This window comes from Hydra viridissima, unplaced genomic scaffold (genome assembly GCF_058129835.1).
Source record: "Hydra viridissima isolate aposymbiotic clone 2 unplaced genomic scaffold, HvirCarnegie_v1 scaffold_2, whole genome shotgun sequence".
NCBI lineage: Eukaryota > Metazoa > Cnidaria > Hydrozoa > Anthoathecata > Hydridae > Hydra > Hydra viridissima.
This window is the reverse complement of record NW_028324301.1, coordinates 24,746,599-24,764,695: the sequence shown is the minus strand read 5'-3', so window position 1 is coordinate 24,764,695 and position 18,097 is coordinate 24,746,599. Positions and strand designations below refer to the sequence as shown.

Here is an 18,097-nt window from a genome sequence, read left to right as displayed (position 1 = left end):
CCCAGATCTTTTTATTGCCATGATCTGAGAAGATTGTTTTCCGAAACGAAATTTGCTGTTTCACTTGAATCAATCGACAAAATTTACAAATGAATCTTTGGAATGATCTTTGGAATGATCTTTTATAAATTTTGCTGGTAATACACCAGGATACTCACGCGCTCAGGTTGCAGCTTCGGGCATTGACAGCTTACAATATTGCCAGATGCAGAAAAAACTATCTTTAAAGATGTCTACGTCGCTGGCACGCATTACCATTTCCATGCCGGTTCAGACAGAACTGGAAACTTGTTTTTATAGTTTTTCCAGCATTGTAAAAGGTTCTTATAAGGTTGCTCGGGTTTTTTGGTCTGAGAAACGAGTGCTTGATAACATTTATACTCTCTCTGGATAGTAGATTTCAAGTTTAATGCACTAAAGCCTAGACTTCTGTCTCGAATGCTAGGATTGCCAACTTTCCAAATCAACTTCCTTTCCTTAACTTCCTCTCGATCGGGTATTCTTTCATCATACTTTTCATCTTATTTTAAAGTGTCCTGTATATTCGACCTCGTTGTCTTCAAGTTTCTGTTCTTACTGGTCTTTTAAACGCTTTACATTTTAAAGTTGGATGTTTAACATTGAGATGGTAGGTGAGCTGAGAGGTGGATAATCGGTTTTTTCAAATATCTTTTTGTGAACATGTTTCACTCATGCGGATTACGTTTTACTAAAACCAAATAAAGTCATCTTTACCCCGTTCACACTTAACAACACTTGCTTTTAGAACGGTGTTCAGTTAAAACTTTAAAAGTTTCAATTGATTACAGAAAGCTCTTTGAAATTGGTAGAGTTTAAAAGTAATTGGGGTTTTATACCATACGCAGGGGCATTTTACCATACGCAGGGGCTTAGATATTTAACACCACAACTTCAAAGATTTTTGGTTAAAAACATGTTTTCTTCCAAATGACATGTTTACCATTAGCTATCTACAATACAAAAACTTTTTTTATAGTCCACATAATGAGAGAAACACCAGGCTGGATGTTTTTAATACCACCAGGCTGGATGTTTTTAATACAATCGTTGAAGTATGTTTTACCCTATTTTTTAAAGTTATACAGAAATGTTTGTCAATTTTAATATTTATATTTGAAGCATAAATGTTGGCAAAATTACTCTGAAGAACGTATACAATATTCTGACTTAGTCGCATTTCTCTTGTTTTCAGTTCTGCTCTGTTTTCTAGCCAGAATAAAATTATGCAGTAGGAGTTACTCTGAAGATTTTTAACACTATCTTTTTATCCTGTTTCTTTACCAAACTTATTGCTTTATGGAGGAGCCTGGGCGCATCTTTGTAATGTCCAGAACTTTTTACAGCAAACCGCATAGGACAGTAAACCTGGATAATGTAATTTGTGATGCAGTTCAAATTGTGTGTAGGTATTTCAGTTCTTACATAAACCATCATAATTCTTAAAGCAAGAGTTAGCCACCGTGCATGGCAGAATGGACCAGGTTTCATGTTTGCATACTTGGTAGAAATAGAACCTTTAGCTATTCTTACACAATACTCATAAGATTTACGCTGGTCTGTACCCAGATCACGGACAATGTCGGGATTCACATTAAAATTCCGACATTGTCTGTGATCCCTTAAAATTCTTTTTTCTGTGATCCCTTGAAATACTATCCCTTAAAATTCTTTAAAAAAATCGTTTCTTTTAATATATTTTTAACATTTAATATCTTAATATACTTTTTGGTCTGAAATTTATCGATGAAAACCATTTTTAAAAATTTGATTTAATTCTTGAGATACCCAACATTTCCTTCGACTGGGTAAATTTTGTCTACTTAGCAACATGAATAGCAACGGATTTTCAACAAGAATTGCAAGCAGTTTCAATATACTTTTATCTAATTAACTTTTTAAATTGAAAAAATGGAGATATCATAGCAAAACAAAAACAAAACTATTGGTGATGTAATTTATCAATTAACTTGTAAAAAATGTGGTTAAATTTACATATTTGATGAACATCCCTAACCATTGTCTAAAAATAATAATTAAATGTCTTTGAGCTAAAAACTGTTGCAAAAACAACAATGATTAATGATGTCAAAAAAAAATAACAAAAAACAAAAAAAATGATGAATGCTATCAAAGATATTTGTCAACTCTTCTTTAATAATTGTTGATGATGCAGCATCAGATGATGGTAGCTGGCAGCAGCAAAGATTCTCTTCATTAAATACAGTTGTTACAGGAATATCAATCAACGCACATAAAACTAAACCAGAATGAAAGTTTTAATGGGATGATATGGCAGTGCATACCCTAAATAAAGTATGCTTTGTTAACACAATTCGAATTTTGAGTTCAAATTTTAATATTGGAAGAAAAGCAAACGTTCTTTTATTTGAAAGATGACTCTTTAACGCTATTCAGTTATGAACAAATAGCGCTTAATTTTTGCAGAATATCAAAATCGGACAACGAAAAACAAAGTTGGAAAAAGCGACGAAAAGTTATTCGTGGTTGCAAAAAAAAAAAAAAAAAAAAAAATGGAGACGCAGATAATGACCAAGAAGACAACCTTTATAATCCTGATTTATCTTCATACGAGTAACTATTTCTAAAATGAGAATTTTACTGAAAATATTAGGTACAATTATGAATATAATTTGTAAACACGTTTTTTTCAATATGTAATCTTTTGACCTCCTGGCCATCCCATCTCAACTTCCCGGCCATCCCATCTTAACTTCCCAACCATCCCATCTCAATTACGTAAAAAGTTGAACTTAAAAAAGTTCATCTTTTAATGCACCATTTTGAAAATTGCTTAAATGCTTTTCTAAAAATAGTTTTATCTACAGCTGCATTACATACGGACCAGAAGAAGCAAGTTTATGTTAGCTATATTTCTAACAAACTTTGTGTTTGGAATCATTGAAACTTTAGTGCATCTGGGCCGTGTATATTTTTTATATGTGAAAGTTTGTCGCGCTGAACAAACAAGTTTTATGAAGATTTTCAATTCTAAGTACGCAAAGATATTTGAGACAAGCATCATATTTTTTGTTACCAATAATTAAATTAATAATAATTAATTGATATAATTATAATATATATAAAAAATTATTAAAATAGTCACAGAATTATAGTGAGGAAGGTGATTCTAATATTGCGCAGTTTTAATCGTATTTTATCGTGGTAAATTTTCTGCACAACCAGATTCTTTATCAAATAAAAACAGCCATATACCAACAAAAATATTTTTTGAATTAAAAAAGCCAAATACTGCTAATTGAATGTCCTTAGAATATTTTTATGTTTGTATGACAAAAATCCAGTTGTCTCCAAAAAATGGAAAATATGTAAAGCAGTTCTTTGAATTCTTCATTCCTTAATGCTTGAAAATTAGTGCAAGAAAGATGTAAAAAACATGTATTGTACTTTTTTTAAAGTTTTTAAGGTATCAAATATCAAGTAAGGTAAGTATGGGTATTAAGGCCCACCTAACAGACTTTTGGTCATTTAGGCTTTAAAAATTAAGTTTAAAAAAATATTTTCGATTGCTGCTTAAGATTAATCATTCCTTGATGTAAAAGTCTTATCTGCATATTGAGGAAATAATTATAACAAAAGTTATTCATGTTTTTGTAGCATACCTTAATTGGGCCTTATTACCCCCTTATGGGGGTAATAAGGCCCATGTAAAAAATACAAAAAATAAATAAAGAAAAACCAGAAAAAAGTTTGGAAACATTCTTTTAATGCATAGTTTATCTCACATTTATAAAATAATAAGTAATCTTGCATATTTATATACTTTAAAAGAATCAATTTTTTATACAACAGTGAATAACAACAGAAAATTAAAAAATTCAATAAAGAAATGTTACAAAGAAAAACATTATTCTTCGCAGAATGGACGTACTAATTCTTCCTCATCTTCAGAATCATACCCCATGCACCCCTCGTGGTACCATACTTTACATTTACAACATTGTCGCATACTTTCTACAGACTTTTGCTGGCATAACAAACAAAACCAATCATTCACATCCACACTTACAGACTTACTTTTCTTTGCACTTGGTTTTCCTTTGCCTTTATTCTTTTTATTAACAGCTTTAGAAGTGGAAGATTGAGAATAATCTTTTTTCAGGTCTTTAGAAACATTTGCTTTTCCTTTGCCCTTATTCTTATTATTAACAGCTTTAGAAGTAGAAGATTGAAAATCTTCTTTCGTTAGGGCTTTAGCAACATAGTTAAAACTTTTTTTGCGACCGACCATAGCCATATTTTTCTTTTTAGCAGGACTCGGCATTAAATCATTGAAACTTGCATTAAGATTAATTTCAGGTTGATCGACTGAAACTGTTGAGGGACTGGGTTGGGTGACTGAAGCTGGTGATTTTTAGTGGGCCTTATTACCCGCTTTGAACCTGTTACGTTTATCGATAATGTATCCTTTTGTTTCAACACTTGCATAAATATTACATGATGAGTAATGATAACGAATAAGTACTTAATGCAAATAAATGCAATTGAAAAAAATAGAAGCTTTATAAAATATTTTAAAATGTAAAAACACGTATCTTAAAAATTAGACTTAAGCAATTTTTGACGAAACTAACAAAGTAATCTTGCTTTGTCGAACGCGCGGTAAAGAAATGCTGATTTTTTTTTGCTGCCAGTGATAAAACCAGATAACTCTAATATTTTAATGTCGAAAAAAAGTTTCACAATTTATTTTTCCCCTAACTTTGGATTAGTGGGTCTTATTACCCGCCGGGCCTTAATACCCATACTTACCTTATAACAAAAATTAATTTTCCCGCGAAAACTAATTTTCCCGCGAAATGATTACTGTGGTGGACCAAAAGTTCAAGATGCTTGGTTATTGCTAGAAACTTATTAATAGGATGGGGAAATAGCAAAACAAATTATCAGCCTTTCTGGAAATTTCCAGAAGTTTCAAGTGTACATATCCTCACTGTTTTTGTTTTACGATATTTTTAAAGATTTAGCATGGAAATGCTTCACAATTTTACTCACAAGTAGAACTGTTACAAATATCTTAATGATTATCACTGTAATACCTTCATGATCACTTCATCTCATTTTCACTCATTCTCTCATTTTCACTCATTCACTCAGCATTTTTAATTTATTTATTCTTTGTAACGTCAGCTTTAACTTTATTCAATCAACTCGTAATAAAAATGATGGTGAGACTCGAAATCTTACTATAACAAGCTGCAAATATAAACAGTTTCAAAAGAAAGCAATTTGTCCTTGTTACCGCCATCACTAAAAGTAAGACTATGTGATTGGTTAATGAAATCACCGACACCTTCTACCTTGGAATCTTTTTCTTTGATAAAACTAAAAATAAAACCTCAATATTTATTCTTTGACCTCGAAAGAAATTTTGACCTCAACCTTATATAGAAATTCAGCTCTTGCGCTCCAGATTCAAAAAATATGGAGCAGTGGTGGATTACAGAAGAACAAGTAATTATGGTAATATTAGATATTGGTGCAAATATACTAAAAGCTTTAGACTGATGGTAGAAGAGATTGGATAAAGGAGAACATGAAGAGGGGTACAACTTTTGAACAGGAGAAGTTGAACACGGGGAAGAGATAAGTAAATAAAATGACAATGGAGATCAGTCAGATATTAAAAAAAAAAACGTCTACCTTGTACTGTGCATGCGCTTCAGGTTATAAGTTTTGCATACAACATTTTTACTTTTTATCCTGTCTAAAATCAATTATCTTTGGTAAAAGAAAAACCTAGAGAAACGTGAGATTTTCATTGATTAGATAAGTTAAATTACCACTTAGCAGATGATAAAACACTTTCTTCTAAGCAAAAGTGTATTCACTAATGTCTTCAGTTAAATTGTTGCTTATTCCCAATTTTTTAGTTTTGAGTATAATTTTTACTGTTAATTACATTAGTTACATTAATTGCATGAATGAAAAGAGAACGACAACTATTGAACTAAAAACAACTTTTAAAGTTTTCCTATTGGACGTCATTGTTACGTGTCTTTGAAGTTTTTTTGCTTAATTGTGCAACGAACAGTTTTTTAACGCATACAAATTTAGTTTTTAACTTTTAAATTCCTTAATCAGAAAGACGACTTTTTTTATATTTTTTTTATATAAATTTTTTCAATTAAAATTGGAACTTAAAAATTATTGACACATAAAAACACTAATCGTTGGATGTGGATGGCACAAGAGCAAAATAGAGTTTTAAAATATAACTGTTTACAAAATGAACTGTAAGTCATTGGTGCTTGTAAGCTCAAGTTTTTTATAAACTAGTTATAAACCGAAATATCAACTGAATGAGTACAAAACATTTCAAATAAAAAATCTTTGCTTTTTACAATAAACAATAATTTCGCCTCATCTTGGAGCTACAATTCCACTGCTAATTTTACGCTGCTTCACCTGATGAAACTTATTGTACGGGTAAAAACCCCTTCTGATTGTATTTAGGTTCCCTTGCTTTTTAAGGACTTTGCGTGAATAAAAGCTTCAAGGAAATTTGTGCATCCTCGACGACAATGATGACTAATCATATTTCACGTAAACATCACTCTTGTAAAAGACCTTTTTGTTGAATGTATTTTTGCCAACTCCTGCAAGAGTAAAGTCTAAGTCAATCGCGATGTTTGATGCCATGCTGCTCTTCTGACTACCATTTTTGACCAAGAAGAAACTCATTCTCTTTTACATTCCATTACAAATCTTTTTTATAAAATTTTTTTTTGTGTTCAATTTTATTCCTATTATTTAACGCGTGTCTATAAAAAAGTTCAAACAAGTTTATTCCCGTGTTTTTGCTGACTCCGTTGAATAAGAAAAGTAAAATATCTAAAAATATGGAACTTTATGAAAGTCAAAAAGTTTAATGAAAAATTCCATTAAACTGATCCTCAATTTAAGAAAAAGTCAATAGAAGCAACAACAGTATGAAATTCATTTTAGTCCCATTTGAAAACTTTAAAATTTCGACGAAATTCACATACCTACTGGAACCTGCTTTTTTTTTTTTTGCGTTTTTAATTTGATCCTATGAAATGGATTTTTTTTTTTCTGAGAAGTTGATATAAGCTAAGCAAGACAAAATAAAATGAAAAAATATTCGTATTTTATTTATAATATTTATACGATAAAATACTATATTTTACTAAATGTTAATATACCAATCTATTTACGGTTTTCATCAGAGATATGATATATAATCCATTTTATGAAACCTGGATTTTCCCACTCGATGATTTTAACGAAACGGCCCCCTGATCTTTAACTGTCTCGCCTGTTCAATTACTGGAATTCAAAGTTTGCCGAAATAAATCTAAGCTCCGTTCACTTAAGTTGCATATAAATTAAATACACTGTCGTGGGTTCCCTACAAAAAAATACTACATAGACTTCTGAAATATGGTTGCATCGTTGCTTTTTAATTATAAATATTTATCAAACGAAAAGTTAGATGGATTCGATAGGTATAAAGTGAGTACATATGTAGTTTTTTTGGTTGTAATGTTATATAAACAATATCTAATTAATCATTTCTGACTATAGCTTTTTTAGTTAAACGCAGTAACGTGTGCCAGATCATTAGATATTGATATATAAATACCATGGAACTATTTTTTTAAAATGGTGTGATTTTGCATTGATTTAAATGATCCAGTTTCTATATGTGACTTTTGAAAATTGTTAAAAATGATGTAAGCTATTAATTTAATCAGATTAGTAGTTTAAATTTTTTTTCTTTTTAATTTTAAGTACAAATCTATTGACACATCGCCACTCTCCAACTATGTCATGCATCCATTTTGGGATCAATTGGTCAAGGTATGCAAGTCAATTCTTAAAAAGTGTACATATTTTTTTAACCTTATTTGAGTTCTAAGTATACTTAAGTAAGTAAACTTTATCTCTCTGTTATTTATAACATTTTCTACTTGTCTTATGGAAATTAACTTTAAACTTTTTCTAATAATAGATATTTCCCATGTGGGTCCCTGCCAATGTTTTAACTTTATGTGGTTGGTTTTGCTCATTGAGTTGTTTTTTACTTTGTTCGTACTTTGATGTCCACTTTGTATCACAAAACGAAGTTCCAAGATGGGTATGGCTTGTTTCTGGTGTTCTAATTTTTCTGGCTCATCAACTTGATGGTTGTGATGGAAAACAAGCTCGCAGAACCAATTCAAGGTAAAGGTTAGGGCTTAAAAAGTTGAGAAGGTATTGAGTTAAAATTCACATGGAAACTGATATAAAAAAAAACTAGCTTGCAGGTGTTGCAGTGTTTATACCTAAAGTTAGAGGTTTTTCATAGAGTTGTTAAAATTCTTAAAATGTCTTTAGTTCTCCACTTGGTGAGTTGTTTGATCATGGGCTAGATAGTAGCGCTGTATCACTAATGTGTATAAGTTGTTTAACAATATTCGGCATCAGTGAATTCACTGGTACACACTGGGAAATTACCTTTATCTTCATGTTGGTTTTATTTGCATTTTATGTTCCCCACTGGGAAAAATACAATACTTCTGTTATGTTCTTACCCTGGGCATATGATATATCTCAAATAGTAAGGTTATATTTTTATGTATTTCAAGCCATCTTGCATTAATTTAAACAGTATGCAATTTTTTTTTATTTTTTTTTTAATTATTTTCCAAATCTATTTCTTGTTTAAAGTTTATCAAGTTCCTTTTTAGTTGTTGGTGAGCTTTTTTATTACAAGCTACTTTTATGGTACAGAAATTTGGAGAGTAACATACAGCAAAGAGGCTATAAATCTGACATTTTTATTAAAAGGCTTTTTTTACTGTAAGTTATACTTATATTGTTAGAGTTTTAATCTGAATTTTATAACCTTCTGCATTATTCTGTATCATCTAAAATGCAACAAGAAACTGAAGTATGTTTGATAATTAAGCTCAACCTTTGTTTTTAGTTCTTGTGATCTTTCTGGTGATTCCTACATCTCTTTATAATCAATATCAGTGAGTTGTGTTTGATTCTAAAATTTATTGAAGAAGTTTTATGTAGTTATTTTTATTCCATTGAACTTGTTTAAAGCTTTTTAATGTATTTATAACAGAGCCCGTGTTAAAACTCCAAAAGACTGTGTGCCTCTCATTGAAGGTTTATATCCTCTTGTTTCTTTTGGTGTTCCTACTTTCCTCTATTTGTTGTATGGCTATTTGTCAGCAAGTAATATTGTTGTAACACAGACACGCTTATATATTGTTGGCTATGGACTCCTTTATTCAAACATTACTGTAAGAACATATTTTGCTATAATTAATTATTACTAAACATAATTATTACAAGCAGTAGCTTGATTGAGCGTAATTCTTTTGAATGAAGGGATTTGTACGAGTAAAAAAAGGTTAATGTGTACCAATAAGAAAAGGTTAATGTGTTTTATAGAGATAGAAATGTAAGAGTTTAATTTGAGTTGTGGTTGAGTATTGTGATAGAAGTGAAGTATTATAGCAGAATTTATAGAAAGTTAATTTTTGTTAAGAAATATGTTATAATGTTTGTACTTAAAGAATTATGCTTAAACTATTTTTATTTTTATATACAAAAATAGTTTTTAAGCTGAATTTAATTATACCATATTACAAGGTGTCATTTTAAAAAATGACAACCAATGCTTTTTAAGATAGTGATTCATATGTGTAAAGTCAACAAATGGTTGCAATTATTTTACTAGATAATTTTTTTCTCTGATGATATTTTTAACATTTTGATATATTAAGAGCTTAATTAAGATTGTCCACATATATTTTTATTGCCATAAATTTGTTAAAAAACAACATTTTAGTTCTACATTTAGTTGATTTGTTTTTCCTGAGAAAAAAAACAAATTTTTCTATCATCTAAAAGCATTTTGCAGAAGGGGAGGGGGGTGTTTTTATACCAACTTTACTACCAAAAAGTTTAACACAAATAAAATGTTTCCTTTCTCTTGTTTTAGTGCCGGTTGATTATTTCTCAGATGACATCAACAAAATGTGACCGTTTTAACATCCTTGCTTGGCCATTACTTCCCATGTTGATTGCTGCTATGTTTAAATTAACAAATGATAAAACCATGCTGGCCTTATATACTATTTTCCTCTTATTTGCACATTTACATTACGGAGTTAATGTGGTTCGTATTTATTGAATAAAAATAGAATTGTTTTTTCTCTTTTTCAATGCTACTCACAAATTTTGTTTACTACTCTTACTACTACTACTACTACTACTACTACTACTACTACTACTACTACTACTACTACTACTACTACTACTACTACTACTACTACTATTATTATTATGAACAATGTTTATTATAAACGTTCTTTTCAGGTACACCAATTGTGCATACATTTAAATGTGTATTGTTTTCGAGTGAGCAAACCTCGTAGCAAAAACGAACAAATCAAGGAATCGGGACACAAAAAGCTTCTTACAAATGGAAAGCAGAAACATTAAAAGTATCTTTAGGCCTGGACTCCATTCCGCTGTTGATGTTCAACGATTTGAGATGACAGAAACTTGGTTTCTGACACGAACACAAGCTTTCGCTTTGTGGTTTCATGCAGCAGCTTGTAAGGTCTTTAATTGACACGTGTTACGATTGTAAGTTTCTAACGTGTTTTTACGCTTGATGCGTCGACCTTCTCTTTTAATTAGGTAGAAAATAATTTTTTTAGATAATTTTTTATATTCAAATTTAAAAGAAATTAAATCGTTTAGTGGTTTTTTATTTGAAACTTGTCCTGAGGGTCTCAAGACATTGATCGTGACCACGCAGTCTTTTAAAGTGACACGTGAGGAGATTTTTCTTTATCCAGTTTATTTTATATTCAACGTGATCCTTAGTTTGCACTTTTATTGTTTATTTGTCTAAAGTTCAGTTAATATTTCTCGTCAGAAATTTAATAACGAAATTATTGCTGATATTGCAAATATTTAACGGAAAAAAGATTTTTCAATTTTCTCATGTTCTTTTTAAACTGAATCATTTTTTCTAAAACTTTTTTTTACGACAACATTCTTGAAAGAGTTCCTAGCACTTCCTTTAGAATTAATTTTTAGGAACGCGGAATAAATCATAAATAAAAACACGCCTATTTAAAATAACCTGCAATTTTGTAATAAACACTTTCAGGGGGGGGGGGGGCGGATTATCATTAAAACTTACGAAGTTAAAAAATAGAGATCCTATTATTTTGAAGTTGACAGAACATCGCTCAAAAGAGGAATCTCTCCGCAAGTTCTGTAAATATTACCATAAATTTCAATCAATTATCATTCTTTGAATGCAAGAATAGAGAACAAATAGAGTGAGATCCTTCAGTGTCTGTATAATGGTAGAACTAGTGTTGAGTCAGGATCTGGGGCAGAGCTCATAGCTGTTCCTTCTTCGGTAAAATCCCGCAAAGTAATAGTTGAGTCATTTAATAGACTAGATGCTTCAATTTCTTGTTTCCAATGAGGCATCTCTCGAAAATGTCTCTGGTTTTCGTGAGTCTCTGAATCTTTATTTTCTCTATGATCATGGATGAATGCGAAGTGACTTTTTTTGCAAAGACCGTACAATCTTTTAATAACTATTAAGCCTACCAGTGTCTGAACGCAGTTTTAATGGCAGCCGGACTTTTTGCAAGAAGTCGGTTGGGAGATTAAGCTTCAGATGTGTGATGTGATTCTGTTTCCTTAAAATCTATTTCAAAAATGAGAAAAGGAATAATTGCATAACTACATTACATCTATAAAAAAAATAGTCTTGAAATATAAAAAAATAGCCTTTTAATAAACAGTTTTTGTAAACCTAATTTTAAACGTGTCATGCTACAATTTTTTTTTTTTTTAATTTAAACGTGTCACATCACTAACTTTTTTTAAATTTAAACGTGTCATATTTTACAAAATTTTTTTTAATTTTAATAATTTAATATCGTCGGGTGAAAGGAAAGAATCATTAAGTAACAAACAAACAAAAAATAAAGTAATTATTATTTTAACAGTTTTTTTTTTAAGTTAAAATCTCATTTTTGGAAAAGCATGTTTCGCTTTGTATGGTTATTATGCTTTATATTCTAAATTCTGTAACTATAAACTAATTTTCCTGAGAAAGTTGATTTTATTGTACTTAGTATGAAAAAATATATTACCTATTTTTTGCACTTAGTGAGTTTTTCCTGTCACTCGACGACATGTTGATATCTTTTAAGAACTGGTATTTACAAATCCCGGGATTAATCCTGGGGCTAGGTAAATGTAATCCGGAATACCCGAGATTGAAAATATAACCCGGGATTGCAAAATTTACTTTTGTTATTCAGGTTTTTTTTTTTTTTTTTTTTTCTTTTATTGAAAGAACTTAAGTATTTTTTCGACTTTTTTTTTATCATCGTAAAAATGTTCTTCGTAACTTATATAGAGGATACTTGTTTCAAATCTGCTGAAAGTGTTTCCTTCGTCTGCACTTTTAAAAGGATTTTTAATTTTGAAACAGGACATATCGAAATTGCTAATGAAGACTAAGAATGTAAAAATGGAGCGTGAAGACATGGCATATAGCGAAAAGTATATGAGATACAGTACAGATGAGTATAGGAATCTGGAAGTTTGAAATTAAGGTATACGGAAGAGTTTTTCAGAGGGTGAGTACTGCAAATATAAATTTCCATAATGCATCAATGGATTTGAATAGAGCAGGTACTTTGAATGTTTTGAATAATTTATCTTGGGTTAGTTATCTAATTTTTAAAAATTGATTTATGTTTTATATTTATATTATACTTTATATTTATATTAGATTTTATATTATATATTTTACATTTGGAGGAGCGATTAGTAAAATATTGCTTGGATTTGAATTACGAAAGTCAGCACTTGAAAGAATTATGTATACTTTACATAATGATTTCTCATTTTGCTATTCCAGATACGCCTTAAAAACTTTTTAATTATAAAAAAAAGCTTTTGGACGTAACAAATAACTTTCACGATCAGTTAGCTGAAGCAATTGCAAATGAACTCATAATTCTTTTTTGAGTTGTTGACACTACATTCATTACGCATGTGGTCGAGACTTCTAATGGTAAAAAGAGATTTGTGTAGTGAAAAAAAAAAGAAGTTTTTTAAGCTTTATCTCAAATGCATTGTGGTCCAGAACAATGTCATAAATGCAAAAATTTACTCTCTTTGATCTTAAAAAATGACCTAAAACAAAATTTTAAAAAACCAAACTCATTAATAGGTTGTTGGATTTTTTAAAAAATTGGTTTATGGGATTTAGAAGTTGAAAAAAAGGGGAAAATATGATTTTTAGTTAACATTCGAAATTTTCTGAATTAAAAAAATATAAAGCATTAAGAGAAATAAACAACACAAAAAACTTTAAAATGAAATGGTTTACAAGGTGTTTAAAAAAAAAATTTATTTGTAAAAAATTTCTTCCGTTGAACATTACGCCAGTTTCGTTAACCTTGAGACCATTTTGCATTTGAACAACTGATATGTATAGAAAAGCTCTGTCAAAGATTTTTCTGCATTCATTTGCATTAGTAACTATAAGGTCATTCCAAACCTGATGCATCAAACTAAAATAATTATGTTATTTCAAAAATATGCCATTCTTCTTTACAGTCAATTAACTTCATAATTGGTTTGAGTAATTTAAACCGCACGCTCCAAGTATGCAGCAGTAACCACCGCAGCAGTAACCGCCTTCCTTTTAAACTTAACTGTTGCTTTCTCGCAGCAAACACATTGTTATAATTCTACATATTCTATTCAGTTGATAACCCCCTCAACAAAATCTTCATGTTTAGTTTATACTCGTTCATAATCCATAAAAATCCCTCAAATAACAACATAAAAAGTAACCGTTCAAACTCTATCTACAAAGACTTCTTGTTAAAACCCATACAATGAAACTAAGCAACGTCAATATTTTCTGCCACTTTACACGATTGCTTCCGCACAATTCAGTAATATTAACCCAACTTCTCTCTCTCCCACACCCCCTATTTCTTACCCTCCTTAACTACTTAATTTTTGTTGTTGGATTGACTATGAAATCAATAATAAGGAATATTCAATAATGCTTTCCTTCTGTATTTGAGGAATAATCAGAAAAAATACTCATTTAATTAGTTGAGTCCAGACTTCAATATGAAGAACAAAGACATATTTTTTAGTTAAAGGAAAAGATGAAAATAAATACACAAGCTTAACTAGTGAAGAAGAAAAATCTGAAGTTTGTATGTTGATTTCTCTGTATTCACCAGAACTTAATTAAGTTCAGTTTCAACTAAAAAAATTCATGAAATATTTTAACAACAAAAATCATGAAGTCCAACATGAAAACAGGGAGCAGTGGCGTACCTAGGGTAAATAGCGCCTGGGGCAAACACCGATCTCGCGCCCCTCTTCCCCCACATAAAGTGCTTAATTACAATTTTTTAATAAATGATGACACAAACTTTATTTTATATAATATATTTATTTTATATGATATATTATTTCTTAATTTATTTTATATAATTCTCGCTTATTGTATCGCAACCAAGCCTCTTTTGCACCCCTTTCAGGCTGGCGCCCATGGCACGTGCCCTACCTGCCCTACCCTAGATACGCCACTGACAGGGAGCAGAACTTTGCAGCGGGCTGCGCCATCCAAAGCATTTGAATATCTCTTAATGAGATCTAAAAAGAGAAAATCTACCAAGATTACTAAAACTGTTACCACAGAGAACCTGTTTCACGCTCTTATTCTAAACTTCAGGGAATAATAGACCACGCTACAAATTAGATCTGGAAAGTAATGAATAAAACAAAAATACCTGAACCTAATATAGCATTTCTTCTTATAAGCAAAATTGGATTCGACGGTTCAACACAAAATCTCTTTATAAACAGATAACTGTGGACAGAGGATGAAATTGCCAGAATAATTTGAGGAGTTCCTTTTTCTTTCATGTACAGTGTGGGCTTATCCAAAAACATCCTCAACAAAAAATTAGTTGCAAATAGAAAAAAAAGTTACACTTTACAAAAAATTTTTCAAGAAAGCTGACGAATGAAGATGTCATTAGAAGGTTACTCTGACCTGAAGACTCATTTATCACTTTTATGAGGAGAGGTTCTGGATCAAAGAAAGAGCTGGATCTTGCTGAGGAAATTCTGGTTCTTCTTCAGTAATTTTTAAAATATATTTTTTAAGTTCTTTATATTTAAATATTGTTAACAACAGTATTTAAATATAAAGAACATAAAAAATATATTTCATATCCTAATACTGCGATATGCCCTAAATGATGTTGATGCTGTCCGCCAGGGCGTCCTACATGCACCATAGACTCTGAAGACTATTTTAAATGAAAAAGTCTTTAAAAAATAGAAATGAAATTTGTAATACATGTCCAAGATATTCTGATTATGTGTCCTTCGTGTTCTATTCTAGATGACGTTGTTATCGTCTGCCGGGGAGTCCATCAAAGTCATGATTATGGTGCCAAAGTCATATAGATACAGTAGGCCAGGGTATATGAAGTATTCACTGAAAATTCTAAGGTCGTTAGGTTAAAAATGACGGAAATTTTTGCTTTAAATGTGACATTCTAAACCGCTGTGAAATGCTAGAAAAAAGTTAGCTAGAGAAAAAGATTTCAGCTTGAAAGTAATTTGTACAAATTTCTATTTTTCTACGGAACTTGTACAACTTTACTTTGACGAAATCGAGGCCAATATGATTAATTCATATATCGCTTTAAATCTATTCTTTACTTTGCTGGGAGCCTATTGGATATTTTCCGAATAGAATCCGTCATGCCTAGTAAGAGATGTAATATTATGCAAGAGATAAAATATTTCTATATTTTTGTCTCACTAGTTATTTCTCATTATCAAAGGTCTTTTGGCTCTTTTGAAACACACACGCACGCACGCACGCACACACACACACACACACACATACACACACACACACACACACACACACACACACACACACACACACACACACACACACATACACACACACAGAGTATTGAAGTCTGTTGACGTCAATACTTTCAACAAAATATGGTTGAGTTTCTTTAGAAGATTTAAAAGCACGCTCTCTACCCACGTTCTTATAATAATTACTCATCATGCAAGAATTCGAAGGACGCTCGGTATTAATGGCGTTCTCTTGTGAATTAAATTCACAATAACTATAGCAATTAACATTTTTATTAAAAAAAAAATTTTATTAGGCATGTAATCTATTTGAACACTAACAGCTTTAACAGATTTACAATCTCTAAATTTTGATAACTGTTTTTACGGGGGTTGTTGATGGATATCTATCAGATGATAAAGAGGTTGTTTTGAAACTTGAGGGAAAATCCAGCTCTGGTGGCACCGGTTAGTTCGTTCATTAACTTGGTGGCTAAAATTTTCATAATCAAAAAAAAAACTATGAGACGGGCTATTTGGATTCTAACGATCCATACATATCTTTTGTGGATGCTTGATGTTCCAATGACGTTTTCAATGAAGTCAGCGCTCCATAAGCTCAATGTGTTTTCCAGATAATTAGGCAAAAAGTAGACACAAAAAAAAAAATTCCGTGGAGAAATCATGCAAAAATAATTCCGTGGAGAAATCATGCAAAAATAATTCCGTGGAGAAATCATGCAAAAATAATTCCGTGGAGAAATCATGCAAAATTTTGAAACTTCTTTTGATTCATTAGAAACTTTCTCTTTTGACATTTTTTTACAGCGACAGTTTTTTCGTCACTTTAATTGATTACAGCGCTCGTTAGATTCTTGAGATTCCTGAGAATAAAGCAGGATTGAATCGAGAGACAGAGTGCTTTTGTTCAGTATATTAACGCTTCTAGTTTTGTTGAGTTCTAAACGACAATATTGAGAGAAAAAGAACTACAGTCTCATTTTTTCTCATTATTGAAATACTTGGTTTTCTTATTATTGAAATATTGATATACTTGTCTCATTTAACAAATGTAGGACTCATATTTAGGAAAAAACTGCCGAAAAATTTTTCTTATAAAGTTGAGCTTATAAAACAATTTGAACACATAACCAGCAAATTCATCTTGAATAAAGAAAAATTACCTGAAAATCTTTTCTTTTTTTTCATTTAAACTAAATTTGCTCCGTGTAAATTAAAAATACTGTTTGATTTTTTCAACAAAAAATTAAAAAGCTTTTAAAGCATTTTAAACTGGACAGTAAAAGAGAATCAGATGATCATCAGATGATTACATTAACTATAAATGAGAATCAGGTGACAAAAAAAAAAAAAGAAAAGAAAAAGAGAATGTTGTTTCTCATTGTCGCGGTATTTAAGCGTAAACCAAAAGTAGGCGGAAATTCACTTTGCAATTTTAGTAATGAAAAGGAAAGATCATGAGGAATGCATTTAAAAAGTGGATAATCCTTTTTTATGAAAGATTCAAATTATTTAAAGCCAAAATTTTCATTTTTATGTAACTTAGTCTCAATTAAAACGTGATTGGAGGGAGTTTCTAATTAAAAATGTTTTAGTGAATCTTTGAGATTTTATTTTACTTAACAATGTTTTTAGGCCCCAGCCTCCACACAAAAAAACTTACTATCAAACGGTGTGAACAAGCATAAAACGTTTAAGAAGCACTGAACACACTTGCGTACATAACTTTGTATGCAATGGGTACATTTGCGTAAATATACTTCTGTACGCTTGGCACATTTGCGTACATAACTTTGTATGCAATCAGGACACGTAATCAGGACACTTATGTGCGTAACACAAACTAATCTAAAAGGTTAACTACAATATAACACGATTTGGACTTAGCATTTTCGCAAAATTCTGTTTTTGATATTATTTACATGTGATTTACTCTCTAACAAAATCTCGAACGTGTTATTTTTTCCTTTTATAGCAAACAGAGATTTATTGCTATTTCACAAAATTTTCTATTGATTTTTTCTATTTAAAATCAGGTTTCGCTATTTCTTTCCTGTAAAATTTCAAATTTGTTAGTTTGACATTGGCC

The 18,097-nt window shown here is 30.6% G+C and overlaps 1 protein-coding gene across 1 annotated transcript; it reads left to right on the top strand.

Moving 5' to 3' along the window:
- Positions 1–7,352: 7,352 nt before the first annotated feature.
- LOC145190270 (ethanolaminephosphotransferase 1-like) lies at positions 7,353–11,034 on the top strand. The gene is made up of 9 exons (XM_080067094.2): positions 7,353–7,536; positions 7,816–7,884; positions 8,036–8,247; positions 8,401–8,623; positions 8,754–8,865; positions 8,993–9,041; positions 9,140–9,320; positions 10,025–10,201; positions 10,402–11,034. Exons 1-9 carry the CDS (start codon positions 7,465–7,467, stop codon positions 10,525–10,527), a joined length of 1,221 nt encoding a protein of 406 aa, XP_079923220.2. The 5' UTR covers positions 7,353–7,464; the 3' UTR covers positions 10,528–11,034.
- Positions 11,035–18,097: the final 7,063 nt, after the last annotated feature.

Coding starts and splice junctions, on each gene's coding strand:
- LOC145190270 (XM_080067094.2), top strand. CDS start 7,465: ATGGTTGCATCGTTGCTTTTTAATTATAAATATTTATCAAACGAAAAG. Junction 8,866..8,992: donor ATTAAAAGGCTTTTTTTACT/GTAAGTTATACT, acceptor CTTTGTTTTTAG/TTCTTGTGATCTTTCTGGTG. Junction 9,042..9,139: donor TCTCTTTATAATCAATATCA/GTGAGTTGTGTT, acceptor TATTTATAACAG/AGCCCGTGTTAAAACTCCAA.